This window comes from Sinocyclocheilus anshuiensis, unplaced genomic scaffold, assembly GCF_001515605.1.
Source record: "Sinocyclocheilus anshuiensis isolate Anshui unplaced genomic scaffold, SAMN03320099.WGS_v1.1 scaffold472, whole genome shotgun sequence".
Taxonomy (NCBI): Eukaryota; Metazoa; Chordata; class Actinopteri; order Cypriniformes; family Cyprinidae; genus Sinocyclocheilus; species Sinocyclocheilus anshuiensis.
Window position 1 is genome coordinate 904,044 of NW_015557102.1, and position 19,505 is coordinate 923,548.

General features: G+C 41.4%; 1 protein-coding gene across 2 annotated transcripts in view; it reads right to left on the bottom strand.

Moving 5' to 3' along the window:
* The window catches only part of LOC107677574 (sodium channel protein type 2 subunit alpha-like), a 50,182-nt gene that overhangs the window by 15,194 nt on the left and 15,483 nt on the right, over positions 1-19,505 (bottom strand). For both annotated transcript variants that reach the window (XM_016472508.1, XM_016472509.1), the window contains exons 11-18: positions 15,219-15,494; positions 9,211-9,549; positions 8,986-9,115; positions 8,080-8,318; positions 7,597-7,770; positions 6,960-7,316; positions 5,013-5,504; positions 1,001-1,133 (exon numbers count right to left, since the gene is read on the bottom strand). In XM_016472508.1, coding sequence (XP_016327994.1) covers positions 1,001-1,133; positions 5,013-5,504; positions 6,960-7,316; positions 7,597-7,770; positions 8,080-8,318; positions 8,986-9,115; positions 9,211-9,549; positions 15,219-15,494 — 2,140 coding nt within the window. The remainder of the gene's footprint in view (positions 1-1,000; positions 1,134-5,012; positions 5,505-6,959; positions 7,317-7,596; positions 7,771-8,079; positions 8,319-8,985; positions 9,116-9,210; positions 9,550-15,218; positions 15,495-19,505) is intronic.

Sequence of the window (19,505 nt, forward strand, 5' to 3'; positions counted from 1 at the left end):
GTAGAAACTTAATTTGCTGTAAAGTTGCTTTGCAATGATTTGTATCGTGAAAAGCGCTGTACAAATAAACTTGAATTGAATTGAATTGATTAAATTAATATGTGGACATCAAAACGTGTAAACTCAGAGTGAGGGTTTGAGCTTTTATTTTGAAACAGCGATGTATTCTCCTGAGTTTGCGTAGATTTATACATTATTTACCTTACAAATCTGATGAAATGGCGCATGCTGTGTTTCCAGATGAACGTTATAATAAGCCCAAACTCACAACAACATGCAGAGATGGAGTTTGAGACGCTCCACACATGTAAATTATATCAGTTCCTGTGGAACTACTGTGAAGGGAGCCGCTGTGTGCCGCACGTACTTAATCTACACGTATGTAAATAATTAAAGCGCATATACTGTATTAGAACTGCATCGCATAATTATTTAATTAAATCGTAGCGTTTGTGAATTCACAATTATGCTTAATTGTGATTTTTAAATGGGTTTAATATATCATGCAGCCTTGGAAAACAGACTAATAATGTATTTTATACATTCTCGTCTGTGAAACGCGTCACTTCCGGTATTTTGCCGGTTAGTCGACGCGAGCAAAATGAAGTCGAGGATTTAAAATAAATAAATCGAATAGTCGAATAAAGTCGACGAATCGCGACAGCCCTAGTTTGAAATAACATGCACTGGTGAATAAACCCAGGAATGTATATTAATAAGGTAACTAACATACATTTTGATTTCCTGTTTGTACACAAACGCACACACACACCCTGGTTTCCATTATTTATGGGGACAGTTCATAGTTGTAATGTATTTCTATCTCCTTACCCTAACCCTCACACAAAACTGTCTGCATTTTTAGATGTATGATTTATAAGCCGGTTTCCTCATGGGGACCAAAAAATGTTTCCCACAATTTACTGGTATTACTATCCTTGTGGGGACATTTGGTCCCCATAGCATATGGAATGCCAGGTAAACACACACACAAACACACCTTCTGTGAAGCAGGCCTCTGGGTCCAGGGACTCTTCCGGCTCCAGCTCCACAGACTCCGCCCCCTCTCCAGGGGGTCGGATATCCACTGTGCTCCCTTCTGAGGAACTGAGAACCGCATCAACAGGCAGCTTCTACCCAGGCATCCATGCAGCCATACAACCAAACACAAAAAAAGCAGACACACACATATACAGGCACAAGATTAGGCTTGACTGAAGCACACCATCTCGTCCAGATTGCTTTTGCAGTTATTCTCAGTCTCATGCAGTTTCAGATCATTCAAAAGTACCTACAAGCCCGTGGATTTAGATATTGATTTGAGTCATTGAATTGATTTACTAATTAGCAGCCAGGCGTGAAGACAAGCGTCTCTGGCTTCACCGTATAATCTCACAGTCAGCTGTGGGTACATTTGATGTGCCTTCATTCCTTCCTCATGCATGTTTTTTTTGTTTCTCAAGGTGCATTTTTTCTCATCCAAGCTTGTGATCTTGTCATCAGATGTTGAGTGCTTTGAGTATTTTCATGTCCAGTGCAAATGTCAACCCCTTACCTTTCCCCACCCCTTCCAAAAACAAATGGTTTCTATTGGATAATCCCAATACATTTGGATTGGCATGATTCAGATTATCGCATGACCCCACCCCATTGAGTGCAATCCCTTGATTGACATGAAAACACAGGCTGGAAGTCCATTCCGTTAAGCAGTGGTCAAGCTTCGGTCCGCCAGTCAGTTTGAAGAGGAGGGGAGCCGCATTAGTGTTAACTAACACCAGAGCCACACGCTAAGTCTGAGACAGCATTTCATTAGCTTTGATTGGGGAAAATGTCTTTAACTGGATCTTGACACGGAAATAGCAAGCTCTTTGGAAAACATATAAACTCGCCTATGAGCTTTTCTATGATGGCATCATTTTCTAAGGATATTAACCCTTGAGACGCTTGTACATCAGTGGTTAAAGACTATTGTGTCATTGAATTGATTTACTAATTAGTAGCCAGGCGTGAAGACAAGCGTCTCTGGCTTCACCGTATAATCTCAGTCAGCTGTGGGTACATTTGATGTGCCTTCATTCCTTCCTCATGCATGTTTTTTTTGTTTCTCAAGGTGCATTTTTTCTCATCCAAGCTTGTGATCTTGTCATCAGATGTTGAGTGCTTTGAGTATTTTCATGTCCAGTGCAAATGTCAACCCCTTACCTTTCCCCACCCCTTCCAAAAACAAATGGTTTCTATTGGATAATCCCAATACATTTGGATTGGCATGATTCAGATTATCGCATGACCCCACCCCATTGAGTGCAATCCCTTGATTGACATGAAAACACAGGCTGGAAGTCCATTCCGTTAAGCAGTGGTCAAGCTTCGGTCCGCCAGTCAGTTTGAAGAGGAGGGGAGCCGCATTAGTGTTAACTAACACCAGAGCCACACGCTAAGTCTGAGACAGCATTTCATTAGCTTTGATTGGGGAAAATGTCTTTAACTGGATCTTGACACGGAAATAGCAAGCTCTTTGGAAAACATATAAACTCGCCTATGAGCTTTTCTATGATGGCATCATTTTCTAAGGATATTAACCCTTGAGACGCTTGTACATCAGTGGTTAAAGACTATTGTGCAGAACAGTAGCATATAAAAGCTTCTCGCAGAAATAAATTTGTTGATGCAGGACTCTAATTATATTGTCTGATGTTATTGTAGATCTAAAGTACTGGGTAAGAACTCGTTTCCAGACCACAGTGTATTTCTTAAAGCTACTGACCCTTCTGACGGTTTTGCTGCCGCTGAATTGATAAAACGGTCAGTTAGAGGCTAAAAAATACATAGAGGAGGATGCTGTCTAAAACTGAGCTAGAGCGCTGGTTGCCATGGCACCCAGCTAATGCGGCGCGGGGGAATGATGTAAACATGCTGTGTGCAATTTCAGAATCTTCCAGAATGTCTAACATTTTAATCACAGTAGGAATATAAGAGGCTGAGCAAACCTGAACAAGCTGCCCTGACCCAGACTGAATGGATTCACTGGAGAGTCTCTAAGCTTTAAATAAGCCTCTCATTAATCTGAAATAATTTTTGATGTTGGATCTAAAGCAAGTCTAATGGATGGATTAAAGTCTAAAGGTTGAAACGTTCTGATTTGCTTCCTAATCCCCTGTTACTCTCTGGTACTCCCTAACTTCCAGTTCATATTTTCAAATCTGATTAGGAACATATCTTATTGGCAGAGCAATATGAGTTGGCACGAGGCACAGAAGTTGTAAAGTTATGAAATATCTTTCTAAATTAACCGTTGGCTCGGTTCCAACCAGAGCAGAACCTCCTGATTGCATATGCACAAACAAGTGACATAAATGCAATTACTGTAGCAATTACACACCTCAGCAGATTGAGAAATGCCTTCTTATGGCCGACTGCTATGAAGACAGATTCCCACTATTGCAGCAGTTTACAGTGCAATATACTGACTGAATATTTGCAGATTTGTAAATGCAAAAATATGAGTATAACATTAAAAAAAGAATCAATCGCAACTGAAAAGCAGTTGTTTATCATAAAACCCTATTTATACCAAGCTTGTAGCTGAATCGACTAGCTTTCTAATGTGGGTCATTTAGAGATGGACTGATTCTAAATTGACTGCAATAATTAAAGTTTCCTGTTTTTCAAAGCTCACCTCTCCTCACACACATACACACACATGCACACTCAACTGCTTCCTGTTATCAGGTAATTTAGCTCTGAATGCTCACTGATAGCTTGTACAAAAACAAAAAAAAAACATACAAGCTAATGTAACAGAAAGATGTTCGATGGGCTACTGATGTAAAATGATGATCTTGCTCATTCCATATGACTGAAGGTACTGCAAAAAAAGCCCAGTGCTACAACAAAACCACAAAGTCATGTAGAAAACAACAAACCAAAACAAAAAGGCTGACAGCTGTCTCTCTTCGGTGCAAAATAGGGTTGTTTAAGTGGGAGGGAAGGGCACAGGCATTGAGAAACGAAAAACAAAAGGGCATTCCGATCCAAAAAGAGAGATAAAATGAGAGAGAGACGAGAGTTTGGTCTGATTTAGATGACAAAGGCAGTCTCCATGGTTAGTGTGGGTGAGGAGGAAGGTGAGTCTCTTACAGGGCTCTCTCAGAGAAAACCTGGGGTTCGTCTGTCATAACGCTGCAATAACAGGTCACACACAGAGAGGAGATACATACTTCACATAACATGGATAATAACGTCTGCAACTTCAACACTGAACCACTTAAATTAGATATAGAAATAGTTAGAAGAGGGGAGAGAGAAAAGATTAAGCACAGTAACAGTACTGCTGGAAAAGCATAGAAATGTGCTGGAATACAAACACACAAACACACACACACACACAGCCAGACAAAAACACATACAAACACACACACACACGCAGTTAAGCATACTCAATTTCACCCTGGGCAAGGATGCTGAATTTAGCAATTTCCTCAACAGCCTCATTCATAGTCTGGGATGCATGATGCCATGCCTGCTCAGTTGGTCGTAATTAATACGCATTAGAGTGTGTGACAGGTTGTGTGTGTACAAGGCTATACGTGTTTATGAGAATATTGTACTGATATGAGTATACTCAGTAAGTCTACCTACAGTCTACAGTAAGTCTACAGTGCCCAGAGGTTTGTCTTAACTAGCTGCAGATGAACAGGGGCAAACTGCCCTGAAGCCCAAGGAACAATAAACACACACACACACAATGGGCTGCAGCTCTGAGCAGAGAATGATGCAATGGTAATATGACTCAACACAACTGTTTGTCCCCTACAGGGAAAGGGACATTGACTCCTGATGAATTACAAACAAACCTAAAACAATAAATTAAACCATTAAAAAGGACTTTTTTTTTTACATAGCATCTCTTGTTACATAGCAACTCTCTCCGACACTGAAACACAAAAATTCAGAACTGTCTTTCATGCATATTAACAGTGAAATTTCTGTTTAGCCATAGAAAACCGGCTTACCTCTTTACTGCCCTCGACATCAGACGAGTCACTACTGAAATCTTCCGTGTTCAGATTTTCAAAGTCCGACTCTCCCACCGCAATCGGTACTGTAACAGTGAGGCTGGGATTGTGTATGAACGACATGTAGTCGCCTTCCTCAATTCCATACTTTACGTGACCTTCCACTCCATTACCAGGGGAGAAGCAGCCCTCCTTCAGATAGTCTTTAGTGAGCTCGACGACCACCGGAGTGTGATTGGACAAGCAGTTCTCTTTGCCGTCACTGTGGAGGTCGTCAAGGGGTTTCTCTTCGTCTAGAGCACGAGGTTTGGAGCTGGCCAGGCAGAGGCTTTGGAGGAACTGGCGTAAAGTGGACTTGACCAGTGCGATACCTTTCTGCATTCTGCCCACGGCGATCTGCAGGTTGTTCATTTCGCTGTCGTCATCCGTGGCGGCCAGGTTATCGGCACTGAAAGAGCTCAGCAGCAAGGCCAGGAACAGGTTCAACACCTGCCACACAACAACACACATTTTCAGAATCAGCGAGATCAAATGGCGATAAGATGAACAGATTCGACTCAGAAATGATTATGATGTGTATGGGTAAATGCACCATCGAGATGCACTATCTCGTTTTCGAGGGGGTCCCAAAATACAGTGTATCACAATCACAACATATTTCAAATACCGTATATGCTACTATTTGAACTATTTGAACATTGATAATAAGAAATGTCACTTGCTCATCAAATCAGCGTATTAGAATGATTTCTGAAGGAGCATGTAACTTCTTTCAAAAACATTCAAAAAATATGACTGACCAAAAACTGAATGGTAGTGTACATAAAATAAAAATAAAAAAAATAATCAGGACTGATTCTCACTACTGTGCTAAGATGAAATAATGTTTTACTTTTTTAATTTAAATGTATTCATTTATGTTATTAATGACAGTACAAATACTGTATTACAGTAACACAAATATAGACTCACCATTAGGAATAATGACTACCAAAAAAACCTAAACTAATCATGGTAATGAGAAAATGGAAGGAAAATGCATTTCATTGTAAAGAAAACAAAAAAAAATTCTTAATGGTTCTAAAATAGGCTTCATTTCCCTTGTGCAAATTATAATTTCTAATTTGTATATTTTTTTGGGGAGGAAAATAGGAAATTCACTAGGAAATTATACAATAGGAGATTCACTCTTACAACAGGGTGAATCAGTTCTGTTTTGATTCGACTGAACAATTAAAAATGGCTTTGCTGATTCTACTTCAAGCTCCAACATGGTCTTGGGCTTAATGCTGAGGAGCACACATGCAGCATCATGCAAAAGTAAATATTTTTGCTTACTGATGCCAATGTAGAACAGCACATTCACATGTGCACTAATGATAATGGTTGAACAAGTACATCAAATGACTGAAGTTGCAAAGTAGGAAAGTGTTCCTGGATCAACATCCTGTCAAACAAACATACAGGTGCATCTCAATAAATTAGAATGTCGTGGAAAAGTTCATTTATTTCAGTAATTCAACTCAAATCTGTGTGCATTGAATTTATTTAATACACGAGTTTCACAATTTGAGTTGAATTACTGAAATAAATGAACTTTTCCACAACATTCTAATTTATTGAGATGCACCTGTAGTCCTAACCCCTAACCTTTACCTTTACATACCTAAAATCAGATGGACACCTTACTTTAAACTCAACGCTACCCTTACTTTAAACTCAAAATCTGATCAGTTTAAAGTATTTGAATGTTGTTGCAGGACCAACAAATATGTTAATCCAGTAGCACATCCCACTTGACAGAATCCCATCTATCAGTGCAGAAAGTATAAAATTGCAAAAGAATATGTACATAAGAGGAATAAAAAGGAAGACAGAAAGAAGAAAGTAGAAGGGAAAGCATATCTTCCAGATGTCTGGCATGTGTGGCATGATTGATCTTACCACCAGATTCCCAATGACCATGACCATCAAGAAGACGATGAGACACATTGTCTGGCCCGCCACTTCCATGCAGTCCCACATGGTTTCGATCCATTCGCCACAAAGCACTCGGAACACAATCAGGAAGGAGTGAAAGAAATCGTCCATGTGCCACCGCGGCAACTCACAGTCATCTGAGATCTTGCAGACACATTCACGGTAGCTCCTTCCAAACAACTGCATTCCCACCACAGCGAAGATGAAGACGATGATGGCAAGGACGAGGGTTAGATTTCCCAAAGCACCAACTGAGTTACCAATAATCTTTATCAGCATGTTCAGGGTGGGCCAAGACTTTGCCAGCTTAAAGACTCTTAACTAAGAGAGAGAATGAGACAGGAAATGTTAGAAAAGAGATGTTCTGATGTATGAAAATTTGGGTTTATGAAATGGTATCAGCAATTCAGTCCAAAGCTTGCACAAGCATGTAGAGTACATTAACTCAATTGCTGTTGTCATGAATTTTACTCAAATTGTTATGTTCGTGACAATTTATAATGAAAATAACAGCATTAAACTAGAAAAAAGCAAAACAGAAGCATTTTCACTAGTGGTCTTAAACCTTTGAACCACATTGTACACGAGAAGATTTGCTCACCAATCTAAAGGACCGCAACACAGAAAGTCCCTCAACATTGGCCAGGCCCAGTTCCATGAGACTCAGGCTCACGATGATGCCGTCAAAGATATTCCAGCCTTCTTGGAAGTAGTAATATGGGTCTAGAGCAATTACCTTCAGACACATCTCTGCTGTGAAGATTCCTGTGAATACCTGCACAGAGCGCAACAGGAACAAATCAGCACCTAAACAATCCTAACAACTACCAACGGAGCTAAAAATCTCAACACAAAACCGATAATAAGAACATTTACACGGTGCACTAAAATGTGTCAAACCTGCATTCTCAATGTTTAAATAAAGATTTGAATGCATCATAAAAGTTTGCTTGAACTTAGTAGTGTAATTACTACTAACTAATAGGTTTGTATTTGTTGTACTGTTTATATGCAGATTTAAATTAATAAAATCAATCAAAAAATACTCTATTATAATAATGAGAATCTGGCATTGAGAGCTCACCAGGTTCCCAACTGACAGCACATGGTTGAACCTTTCTGTCATAGGGTAGTGCTCCATAGCCATGAAGAGTGTGTTGAGAACAATGCAGATGGTTATGGCCAGGTCTACAAACGGATCCATCACCACCATGTTCACAATCTCCTTCACCTTCAGCCAGGCTGGACAGCAGTCCCAGATCAGGAAGCTGTTGGCAAACTTGTACCAACACGGAGGGCACTTCTGCCGCGATTCCTCAAGTTCTGTGAACAGAAATCATTTGCAGTTTAGATACATTAAATGTTAAAAACTATGGCTTTCAAATAGCTTTCACATTACGGTTGCATTGCAAAAAAAGTCCACATGTCTGTATTGTCTGTTGGAAGATTGTGTGTGTATGTGATGACTGAAAATTAAGTTGAGAGTGCATGCGAGGCATTCAGAAATAATTACACTGGCATGTCAGCAGCGTCAGCAACTATGTGACTTAAAGTCAGTTTTTAAAGGTCAGTAGATGAGTGTGAGAGTGTGTGTGAGGGTGATCTTCATTTTCATAGCTAATCAAAGGGAAATTGTACGTTTTTGAATGATTAGATCTACAATGGAATATATAATATGAACATACTGACTGCATCTAAAACAAACCATTTTACAGACATGTCACTCATTTAATACTCAAGACACAATTGAACAAATTACTGATAATTTACTTTTATCAGTAAATAAAACAAACTTTGCCAGAGAAAGACAAATTAATTTATAAATGAAATCGAAATGGGGCTAAAAATGAAAGAATATTACTTTATTTTCTTTATTCTCTTAGAAATCACAGAGAACAGAATGAAACCATTATGGAAAATTGTCAAAAAGTTTTATAGTATGTGATTTTAACACATTTGTGTGCATGTGTGAGGTCAGTGTGTCTCAGACCTTCCATAGTATTTGTCAAAATGCTGGCCACACTGAGAGCTCTTTTCCTGGCTACTGTCTCATCCAGATATTCAGACGGCTGGTGTGATCCTGAACGTTTTTTACGTGCCTCAGACTCAGTGGTTGTGCCCTAGAAAGAATAAAAACACATCTTGAGGATTGAGCATATTATTGTTAACATAACATAACAAGGTTTAATTTCCTTATGCATTTCAATTACCCTACCTCAGGTAACAAACGTCCGATTGGTGATGTTGGCACAGATGTTCCGCCCACCAGGGAGACCACTCCATTGCAATCGACTGTGCAGTGCATTTTCCCGTTGGCTGGGAGCATAATTCTGGGAGCAAGGCTGCAGTGACTGACAGTGGAACTTCGTCTCTCAATACAACGAGGTACGAAGAGCGATTCGCGGCGACTGTCGCTATCCTCAAACGTGCTGTGCTCATCGTCTGCAAAATCATTCTCTGAGCCAAAGTCTCGCGCTCTACCGTGAAAACTGAACAGACTAGCGTGACTGTTCCTCCTTGGGGAAAAGAGAGATCCACGAATGCTGAGAAGAGACTGGAAAAGAGATAAAAACAAAGAGAAAATGTAAAGTACGATTCTGATTGACTGTTTATGTGTCCGATAACCAGCACACAGAACAATATGTGTTATTCCAGTCCTGATATTACTGGATTAATAATTAAATCATTTATCACTAAACTCAGAAGGTGAATAACTTGCTTTACGACACTATTACTGCACAGAAAAGTTGAATAATCTATGCAAGAGACACATTTATATAGTCATATATGAATCTAATTTAAATCTAATGTATGTATGTAAGCATGTATGTATGTATATATACACACACACACTGTTGCGCAGCATCAGCAGAGTCCGGATCCATTTGCAGCTTTTATTGAGTAAACAGACAAGACAGGGTCAATCACCAGTAGATACAATAGCGGAGGCTAGGCTGAGACAAAACGAGGGACAGGCAGAAGGTCGGGGCAAGCGGCAGACAATCACAGTAGATGAACAATCCAAGTCAGGGCAGGCAGAGACGAATCAGAAAATGATAAACAGTCCAAGGTCAAGCGAGTAGGCAAGATACAGGTTAAACGCTCAGTAGTGACAGCCGGGGCAAATCAAGACTTCGCAGAGAGCTGATGTGAGTGTCCGGCTTAAATGTGTGAGTGTAATTAGATGCAGGTGTGTGCGTGCAATCAGTCCCAGGTATGAGGCATGATGGGAACTAGAGTCCGAATGGATAAAGTCAATATTCAGGAGAGAGTTCCCTCTGGTGGTGAGGAAGAGGCGGTACGGGAGCCTCCTCTGTAACAGAGCCCTCCCCCTGCGAGCGGCTCCTGACGCGAGGAGGCAAGCGACGCCGGAGTCTACCACGAGGTCGAAGGGCCGGTTTCTCTGGATGCGTCCTGTGAAACTCTTCTGTGAGTGTGGGGTCGAGGATATCTCCGGCATTGACCCAGGATCGCTCCTCCGGTCCGTACCCCTCCCAATCGACCAGATACTGGAGGGTGCCACCCCGGCGCCTGGAGTCAAGCAGCTCGTGCACCCGATACGCCTCCTCGCCGTCAACCAGAATAGGCGGGGGGGTCTGCAGCCTGGCTCCCTCCTCCGACTCTCCTCCCGGACCACTAGCGGGTTTCAGAAGTGATACATGGAAAGTGGGAGATATACGATAGTTAGTGGGCAGATCTAAACAGAACGATACTGGAGTTATTTGTCTTAAAATCTTGAATGGACCAACATACCTGGGACTGAGCTTTTTACATGGGAGCCTGAGGCGCAGATCCTTAGTGGACAGCCAAACCCATTGGCCTGGAGCGTATTCGGGACTGGGGCGTCGGTGTCGGTTGGCCTGTTGTTCTGTTCTCCTCACAGCATGTAGCAAGTGAGTATGGGCTCAGTCCCAGACCTCCTCACTGCGTGAGACCAAGGGCGTTGTGGTGTGGGCAATGGTTGTAACAGGCCTGCTAGTAGTTGTCTGGGTGATTTAGAAGTGCTGCAGGTAATGCAGTTTTGGACGAATTTGATTGTATCAGATAACAGAGTAGGCCACCACCGGTTCTGGAGCAGATGTGCAGTGGCAGTGATTCCGGGGTGTCCCGAGCTGGGCAGAACATGTACTTGTGTCAATAGACGCTCTCGTAGTGATTCAGGAACATAGGTGAGATTGGGGGGACTTTCAGGAGGTGGCGGACTCTGGAGGTTCAAGTTGTTTGCTTCGGTTATGATGTCCCACTGCACGGGTGCGATGAGTTTCTCAGGAAGTATACTTTCATTGATGTTTGAGCCGAACGTCTCCTCGGTTTGACAAGAGAGAGCGTCGGCTTTGATATTCTTGGTGCCTGGTCTGTACGATACAGTAAACTGAAATCTAGTACAAAGAAGAACCTAGCCGAGGCGGAAGAAGTCGAGGGTCTAATGAATCCTTTGACCAGTTCCTCTTCGATATAGGCTTTCATAGCTTCTGATTCAGGTTGTGATAATGGAAAGATCCTCCCCTTTGGAGGGGTGGCGCCAGGTATCAGATCTATGGTGCAATCGACGGATCGGTGAGTTGGGAGTTGTAAAGCTTTCTTTTTACTGAAGGCTTCAGCTAGATCGGCATATTCGGAGGGCAGGTTTAATTCGTCGGTGGTTTGAACAGATGGAACCGAATCCTGGAGGGGTGACCGTGTGATTCTTGATAAACAGCGGTCTTGACAGGTAGCATCCCATTGAACGATTTGTCCCTCTCTCCAGGAAATGCGTGGGTTGTGGGTGCGCAGCCAGGGTAGTCCCAGAATGATCGCGTGATTAGAAGACTGGATGATGTAGAATTTGATATATTCAGAATGGAGGGTTCCTATTTGCAGTTTGACTTCCTCTGTGATACGTAACACTTTCCCCTCTCCGATGGGTCGGCCGTCTAGCGCCTCCACTGCCAAAGGGAAATTACAAGGGGTAAGTGTGAGTTTATGTTGCAGGGCGAATTCATGTGAAACAAAGTTTCCAGCTGACCCGGAATCTAACAGGGCGGTAGAGGTAATCGTTTTATCCTTGAAAGTTATTTCAACCGGCAATCTTATGCTTGAGGAAGAAGTAGTGATACAAGTGTTGACACTCACCGATCGGGGTTTGGATGATGGACGGACCGAGCAGGAGGATATCATGTGCCCAGCCTGACCACAGTAGAGGCACAGTTGGTTCTGCATGCGGCGTTCGCATTCTTCGGGAGTGAGGTGAGTGAATCCCAGCTGCATGGGCTCTGTTACAGTATTGGTCTCTGGCGTAAATCGAGGCATGGATCGGGTAGGACGTCGTGAGCGGATCAAATTGTCAATTTGAATGGCGAGTTCAATGAATTCACTCAAACTTTTCCCCTCATCTCGGCAAGCCAACTCTGACTGGAGCTCCGAATTCAGTCCCCTCCGAAACAGGAGTTTTAATGTGTCCTCGATCCAACCTGTCTGGGCGGCAAGGGTGCGAAAGGACAGAGCGTACTCGGCTGCTGGTCTCCTTCCTTGCGAAAGTGTCAACAGTTGGTCTCCTGCACTTTTCCCCTCCGCGGGATGTTCAAAGACTTCGCGGAAGTGTTGGAGAAAGGTTGTGAAGGTGGGAAATGAAGAACCGTCCACTCCCCAAACGGCGGTAGCCCAATCCAGCGCCCTCCCCGTGAGCAATGAACACACAAAGGCAATAATGTGTCCTCGACCCAAACTGTCTGGGCAGCAAGGGTGCGAAAGGACAGGGCGTACTCGGTCGCTGGTCTCCTTCCTTGCGAAAGTGTTAACAGTTGGTCACCTGCACTTTTCCCCTCCGCAGGATGTTCGAAGACTTCGTGAAAGTGTTGGAGAAATGTTGTGAAGGTGGGAAATGAGGAGCCGTCCATTCCCCAAACAGCGGTAGCCCAATCCAGCGCCTTCCCGGTAAGCAATGAACACACAAAGGCAATGCGGCTAGAGTCTGTGGGGTACAGTGAGGGCTGTTGATTAACAAAAAGCGAACACTGAAGCAAGAACCCTTTGCATCTGGCAGGGTCTCCATTGAATTTCTCTGGGAAAGCTAGTCGTGGGCTCACTGGTGATGTTGGTGATGTTAGGGGTGGCGTGGTGTAACTAGGCACCGGGGCTGGAGCGGCTGCAGCCGCGGCTGGCGTTATTTGAAGGCCTTGCAGCGCTTTCACTAACTCCTCGGTGAGTGAGGTAAGCCGATTTAGTTGGTGGTGATGCATGGCGAGCTGTGTGGCCTGCGCAGATAGCTCAGTGGATAATTGCATGAGTGCTGCTGGATCGCTGTTTGGCGAAGTCTTCTGTTGCGCAGCATCAGCAGAGTCCGGATCCATTTGCAGCTTTTATTGAGTAAACAGACAAGACAGGGTCAATCACCAGTAGATACAATAGCGGAGGCTAGGCTGAGACAAAACGAGGGACAGGCAGGAGGTCAGGACAAGCGGCAGACAATCACAGTAGAAGAACAATCCAAGTCAGGGCAGGCAGGGACGAATCAGAAAACGATAAACAGTCCAAGGTCAAACGAGTAGGCAAGATACAGGGTAAACACTCAGTAGTGACAGCTGGGGCAAATCAAGACTTCGCAGAGAGCTGATGTGAGTGTCCAGTTTAAATGTGTGAGTGTAATTAGATGCAGGTGTGTGCGTGCAATCAGTCCCAGGTATGAGGCATGATGGGAACTAGAGTCCGAATGGATAAAGTCAATATTCAGGAGAGAGTTCCCTCTGGTGGTGAGGAAGAGGTGGTATGGGAGCCTCCTCTGTAACACACACACACTAGTCAACATTTGAAGTGGATCAAAATCTTTCATCAAAGTTGTCCTAAAACCTAAAACCAAAATGCGTTCTTGTCTTATGATGAACTGATTAACTTTTTTGATCCACTTCAAATGTTGACTACTATATATGCGTGTGTAAATATATGTATATATAATATTAACAACAATATTAACAATGCTGTTCCTGTTGAATTTAATAAAATTGGTATGGCGGGGTCAAAAGGTCTCTAAAAAGACTGCCTCTGACTAGCAAAAGTAGCAAGTAGCAAATTAAGGTTCATGGCTGGGATATAAACTAAAGGCTATTAGCAATTTAAAAAGCCCTTCAATATGTCCTACCCCAAACTCCAAAATACATCAACACATGAACACAAATGTCACATGGTCTTCTAAGTTTGTACTAATTAGATTTGTAATAACTAAATTTGTTTGTTTGTCATGACATCAAAATGCCTGCCCTTAGTTTTGAATTGTGCATGCTGGTGCAAAAATGTGTAAAAATGAATTCATTTTGTTTCTCTAATTTACGTTTGTTATGTCATGTGCTCATATTATGTTATATTTCAAAACTGCATATGCGATTTGGTCTATATTGTGAATAATGCTGTTGGAGATTAATGTGCATCCACATGCCATAACTCTTAATGCCGTAACCCACACGCCATAGTATATTTCTAGTGGATTCAGATTTGTTAGAATTAAATGAAACCATATCTCAACCACATTTACATTTGGATTACTTCTGAGGCATCTGTGTAATGCATCTGTGCCACCTTTAGCACTGTAATCCTCCTGTGTATAAGTGCATAACTGAACATTTTAATGAGCTAATATTTTCTGTCTCCTTATCACACTTCTTGAGTCGATTAGCACTCCGCCCACCTAACCTCAGTAACAATCTAGCGTAGCGTTAGTTTTGGCAGGTCACGTTAGTCAAGCTCGCATCAGATGACTCTCAGCTGATCCCCATCAACCTATGGGAATACGACACCTATCTAAGTATTCATATATAAGGTCCCGCAGTAGTATCAGCAGTTTTCGCATTGCTCAATAGCTAATTACCCTCCTCCATCCCCAACTCCTCCTCTGTCAGTCAGGATTCAGCCTTCTGATTCTCCTTTGAATCAGACTAATTCTAAAATGTGTACATAACATTATTGAACTTTAACGATATCTGCAATACATTTATGTTGGTTCTGTTCTGTTTACCCTGGGGGGGTTATCGCTGCTCTCCCTGCTCTCATCCATGCTAGGCTGCATGGATGCGCAGGGAGTTCTTGCCCAGAACGGAACCATACCGCCAATCCAAACTGTATGCTAATTGTCAATCATCTTTGACGATAGTGGTCCTGACAGAAATATAGTTGAGAAGCTAAGAATTATCTGATGAACACAGAAAGGCTTATCAAACTACATTTCCCATAATTCTACAAAAAGGAAGTAGTCACCTGATTGGGAGTGGAACACTTCTTCTCATACGAGAGTCGGTTGGCATCGATGGAGAATCGAAATCCAGGCCGTCTAATGCTGTCCTCTGAGGCGGACTTATGGAACTTTTCCTGATTGGCTTTCTCTTCTTCTTCCCTTTGTTTTCTTTTCTTCCTCCTGTTTCTTCGCTCTTTAGCACTCTTGGAGCTGAGTCTGGACCCCCCAGAGGAGCTTTCCTCTGACAAGCCCCCCCTCCCACTGTACTCCCCACTCTCTGTTGCTGCTGCCGCCGCAACCTGCCAACCAATCACAGCACAAGCTCCGTTGTCAGGGGCAACCTATGGGATTACATCTCTGCCGCAATTCTGCGCGCGAAAGATCATATTTTGCGTTTTGCATGCGCGCGAACTGAGTTTTGTGGAGAAAATGTTTGTCTCGCAAAGAAGAAAGTATTTTGAGTGCACGAAAATCAATTTTGCATTTAAAATATTTTAAATGCAAAATAGATTTTCGTGCGCTCGAAATACTTTTTTCTTTGCGAAACGGACGTTTTCTCCACAAAACTCAGAACACAAAACAAAACAAAATTTGCGCGTGCAAAATGCACTTTTGTGCGCTCAAAATATGATCTTTCGCGCGCAGAATTGTGGCAGAGATCTAAGCCTATACAACCAGGGTAGACTTAGTTCAAGCTCGCATACCGAAAGCAGAGACGGATAAACAGTGAGCACTGAAGGAATCACACATAATAAGCCCAATTACTAGTAAACAGCTCTATCTATCTATCTATCTATCTATCTATCTATCTATCTGCCACCATCCAAAATGCATAGTCGCCATCTTGGAGTTAATCTACATCTTGCTCTTTGCGTCTTTTTCTGTGATTCTTTCGCTTTCTGTCTTCCTCGTTTCTCTCTTTTTCATGTTTACTAGGAGAAAGGACACTCCCTCACTCGCTCTCATTATCTGTCGGTTTCCATGGTGACAGGGCAGCGTTATCCGCAGCAAGTGTGGAGCTGAGAAACTTAAGAGATGACGAAGGCAGAGGAAGAGATCAAAGATCAGGAAAGGAGAACAACATAATGATCAAAACAAAAATAATGAGAACACATAATAACTGTAAATCAAAGGGGGAAAAATTTTTAAACGGTCTGTGCAAGTGAACATATGTTTGTGTATAGAGCTGGGTAGATTACTTACAAATTGTAGTTTGTTACTGGGTTCCAAATTACATGACAAAAATTGTAGTTAGCAACATAATTCATTACACATTTTAAGCTACTTTTTGATTACTTTTAGGTTACTTTTGCCCTAACTTGTTTATCACATTGATTTAAATAGGATAATCTTGTGGTCAAATGCTGTGTAGCTATCTGACTGATCTCTGTGTGAAATGTCTTTCTGAAGACTTTCTGAATGTATATAAGCAGTAGGCTATTTTAGAAAGGAACATTTAAAAGATGAAAAAGAGGGATTAGGGAGAATCAATAAATTGTGACCTGCTCTGGCAAAATGAGTCACAATGACCAAATCTTCAAAAATAATTTACTTTTATTTAAAGCTGCAGTCCGTAACTTTTTTTGGTTAAAAATGATCCAAAATCAATATTTGAGCAAGTACATAACCCGCCAGTGTTCAAAACTATCGCCTTACTTTAGCCCTATTCACAACGGCTATCTTATAATAATGTTTTCTAATTTGAGTGGTACGGGTAGGTTTTCACGGGAAATTCGAGCATGCTGCCGTGTCATTACGTCACGTCTATAAACATAAAGAAGTTGTCCCGGCTACTAGGCTATCGCATGTGAGGATGCTGCAGGTGGCGGATCGTTTATAGCCTTTTCTAACAGCAGCTGGAATAATTAAATGTATCATTTTGATGGCGGATATTAATCCATAAAGGATTATGTGTTTATGAAACACATGTGATTGAAATTAAATTATATTCCAGTTTTAAATGTGCTTTTGAGTACAGATAACCTGGGATTACACAAGATTAGTATTTTAAAGACAACCAGTTTGAAGGGAGCATAATTTGCTTTTTGGGTTAAAAGAATTTCTTAATATGAAATTCGAAAATGGTCTTTAAAATGACAATAATATCGCTTATCGCAATTATTAACAAAAAGTTGTTATCGTGACAGGCCTACTCAAAACATTAGATTCAACCGCGCTGGAGCCGTGCTGGCGCACAACCCACGCCAGAGTATGTGAGCGGAGCGGTGTGATTTTGACAGGAGCGAGGAGCGGATTTTTTAAAAGTCGGAGCGTCGTAATATAACTGCATATTTAGCAAGAATTCACGTTAAACATTTAGCTAGCTTGATAGAGAAGGATCACTCAAATCAGAAAGAATGTGAAGGCTATGATGACAGCAATGGACATGAGCACAAAGTTATAGTTCAAGGAATTTGTTTGTTCCTTCTAGATACTGAATATTTTCAGCTGAAAGCACGATTTAAACAAATAGCTTACTACAACACTTATTCACACGCAATCGCTCTCTCAATAATGCATTCAAACAAATGTAATCTTACAGTGCTACTTCATCTGTAGGCCTATCCGATTTCAAATGAGCAGAAATCTGTAAGAAATGCATCCGTAGGTAAAATTACTGACGAAAACGTACTGTTATTTTCATCACAAACAAAAGTTGCACTGAAAAGCAGCAATTATACCTTTTAATGGTGACAACCATGTTATTAGCTTGTCATGTGGTAGGAAAAAAGTTTGCACACTAGTGTTTCAATAAGCCACTTTGAAACTCTCCTGTTATTTAATGTTTTTAATATATGTTATAACTTATGAACAGAAATGTGATATTTCAAACAAACTGAAATACTTTTTGCCGCGGAGCGGTGTTTCTGATATCAGTGAGCAAGGAGTGGCGTGGAGCGGGAACGGGAAATGGTGAACGCGGAGCTGTAGCGGAGTGATTATTGATGGGGAAATTGTTGCGGAAAGCACCTTTCCATAAAAAAAAGTGTCTCACACGGCTCCGGGGGGTGAACAAAGGCCTCCTGTAGCGAATCGATGCGTTTTTGTAAGAAAAATATCCATATTCAAAACGTAATAATCACTTGAATCTAGCTTGCGCTCACTGTTGTAAAACGGAAGCAGTTCCGGGGGAATTACGTATGAGGTCAGCTTTATCCAACTCTGATAATTACTACATTAGTAATCACAATATAGCTATTTTTATTTTATCTTTGTTATTATGACTAAGAACAGATGCCAAAAAAAACCCAATAGAACAAATATAAGAAAAAAAAAATGCATTACCCTTTTCATTTTACATATAAACAAAAGCATTCGAGTAAGAAAAACAAATAATCAAATGTAAAAATCCCTTCAGTGTGTTAATTACAAATAAACTGATTATTAAAACTACAAAGCAGTTCAATCAAGAGCAGCAAGTCATTCCCTCTTTTCTTTTATCTTTAGATTAACATTAATGAGACAGACGGCCTATATATTAAGACCTACTGTAATGCACAGATCTAATATAATGTTACACATCAGATGTTTTTCCACAACAGTTCCCCAAATGTTCACTTAAGCCATAACAGATTATGTTTGCGTGAATACTTAAATACTGTAATTCTGTGTATATTTATCAGGATTGCGCGCTTCGGATGAGAGTCAGCACAAGAAGCAGAGAAGCAGAGAAAAAGTACTCCTCTCAGAAAACATACAAATATAAATAATTTTAGATGTTTAATTACTATCTGGAGCATTGGGATTGCTAGGCAAGGACTTAAAGGGATCATATGATGTTGCTAAAAATAACTTTATTTTGTGTATTTGGTGTAATGAAATGTGTTTATGTGGTTTAAGGTTCAAAAAACACATTATTTTCCACATACTGTACATTATTGTTTCTCCTCTATGCCCCGCCTTTCTGAAACACGTCCATTTTTACAAAGCTCATCGGTCTGAAAAAGCGAGGTGTGCTCTGATTGGCCAGCTATCCAGTGCGTTGTGATTGGCCGAATACCTCAAGCGTGTGACGGAAATGTTACGCCCCTTACCATACTGTCATGCCGTGTCCCGGAGCGACAAGACAAAAACATTAAACGAGGCATTTGTTGCATCCAGTGGGGACATAATTACTGATTATAATGACTTATACTGTCTTTTTACGCATTGCGTTGCATCGAGCCGTGTAAACATAAAACCATGTCTGCATTTGTGATCGGAGAAATGACAAACAACAAGCCCTACTCTACACTGCCCAAAAAACTCGCTTTAAATATATAAAATATAAAAACTCTTTAAATATAAAAAACGGAACAGCCGGCATTGTA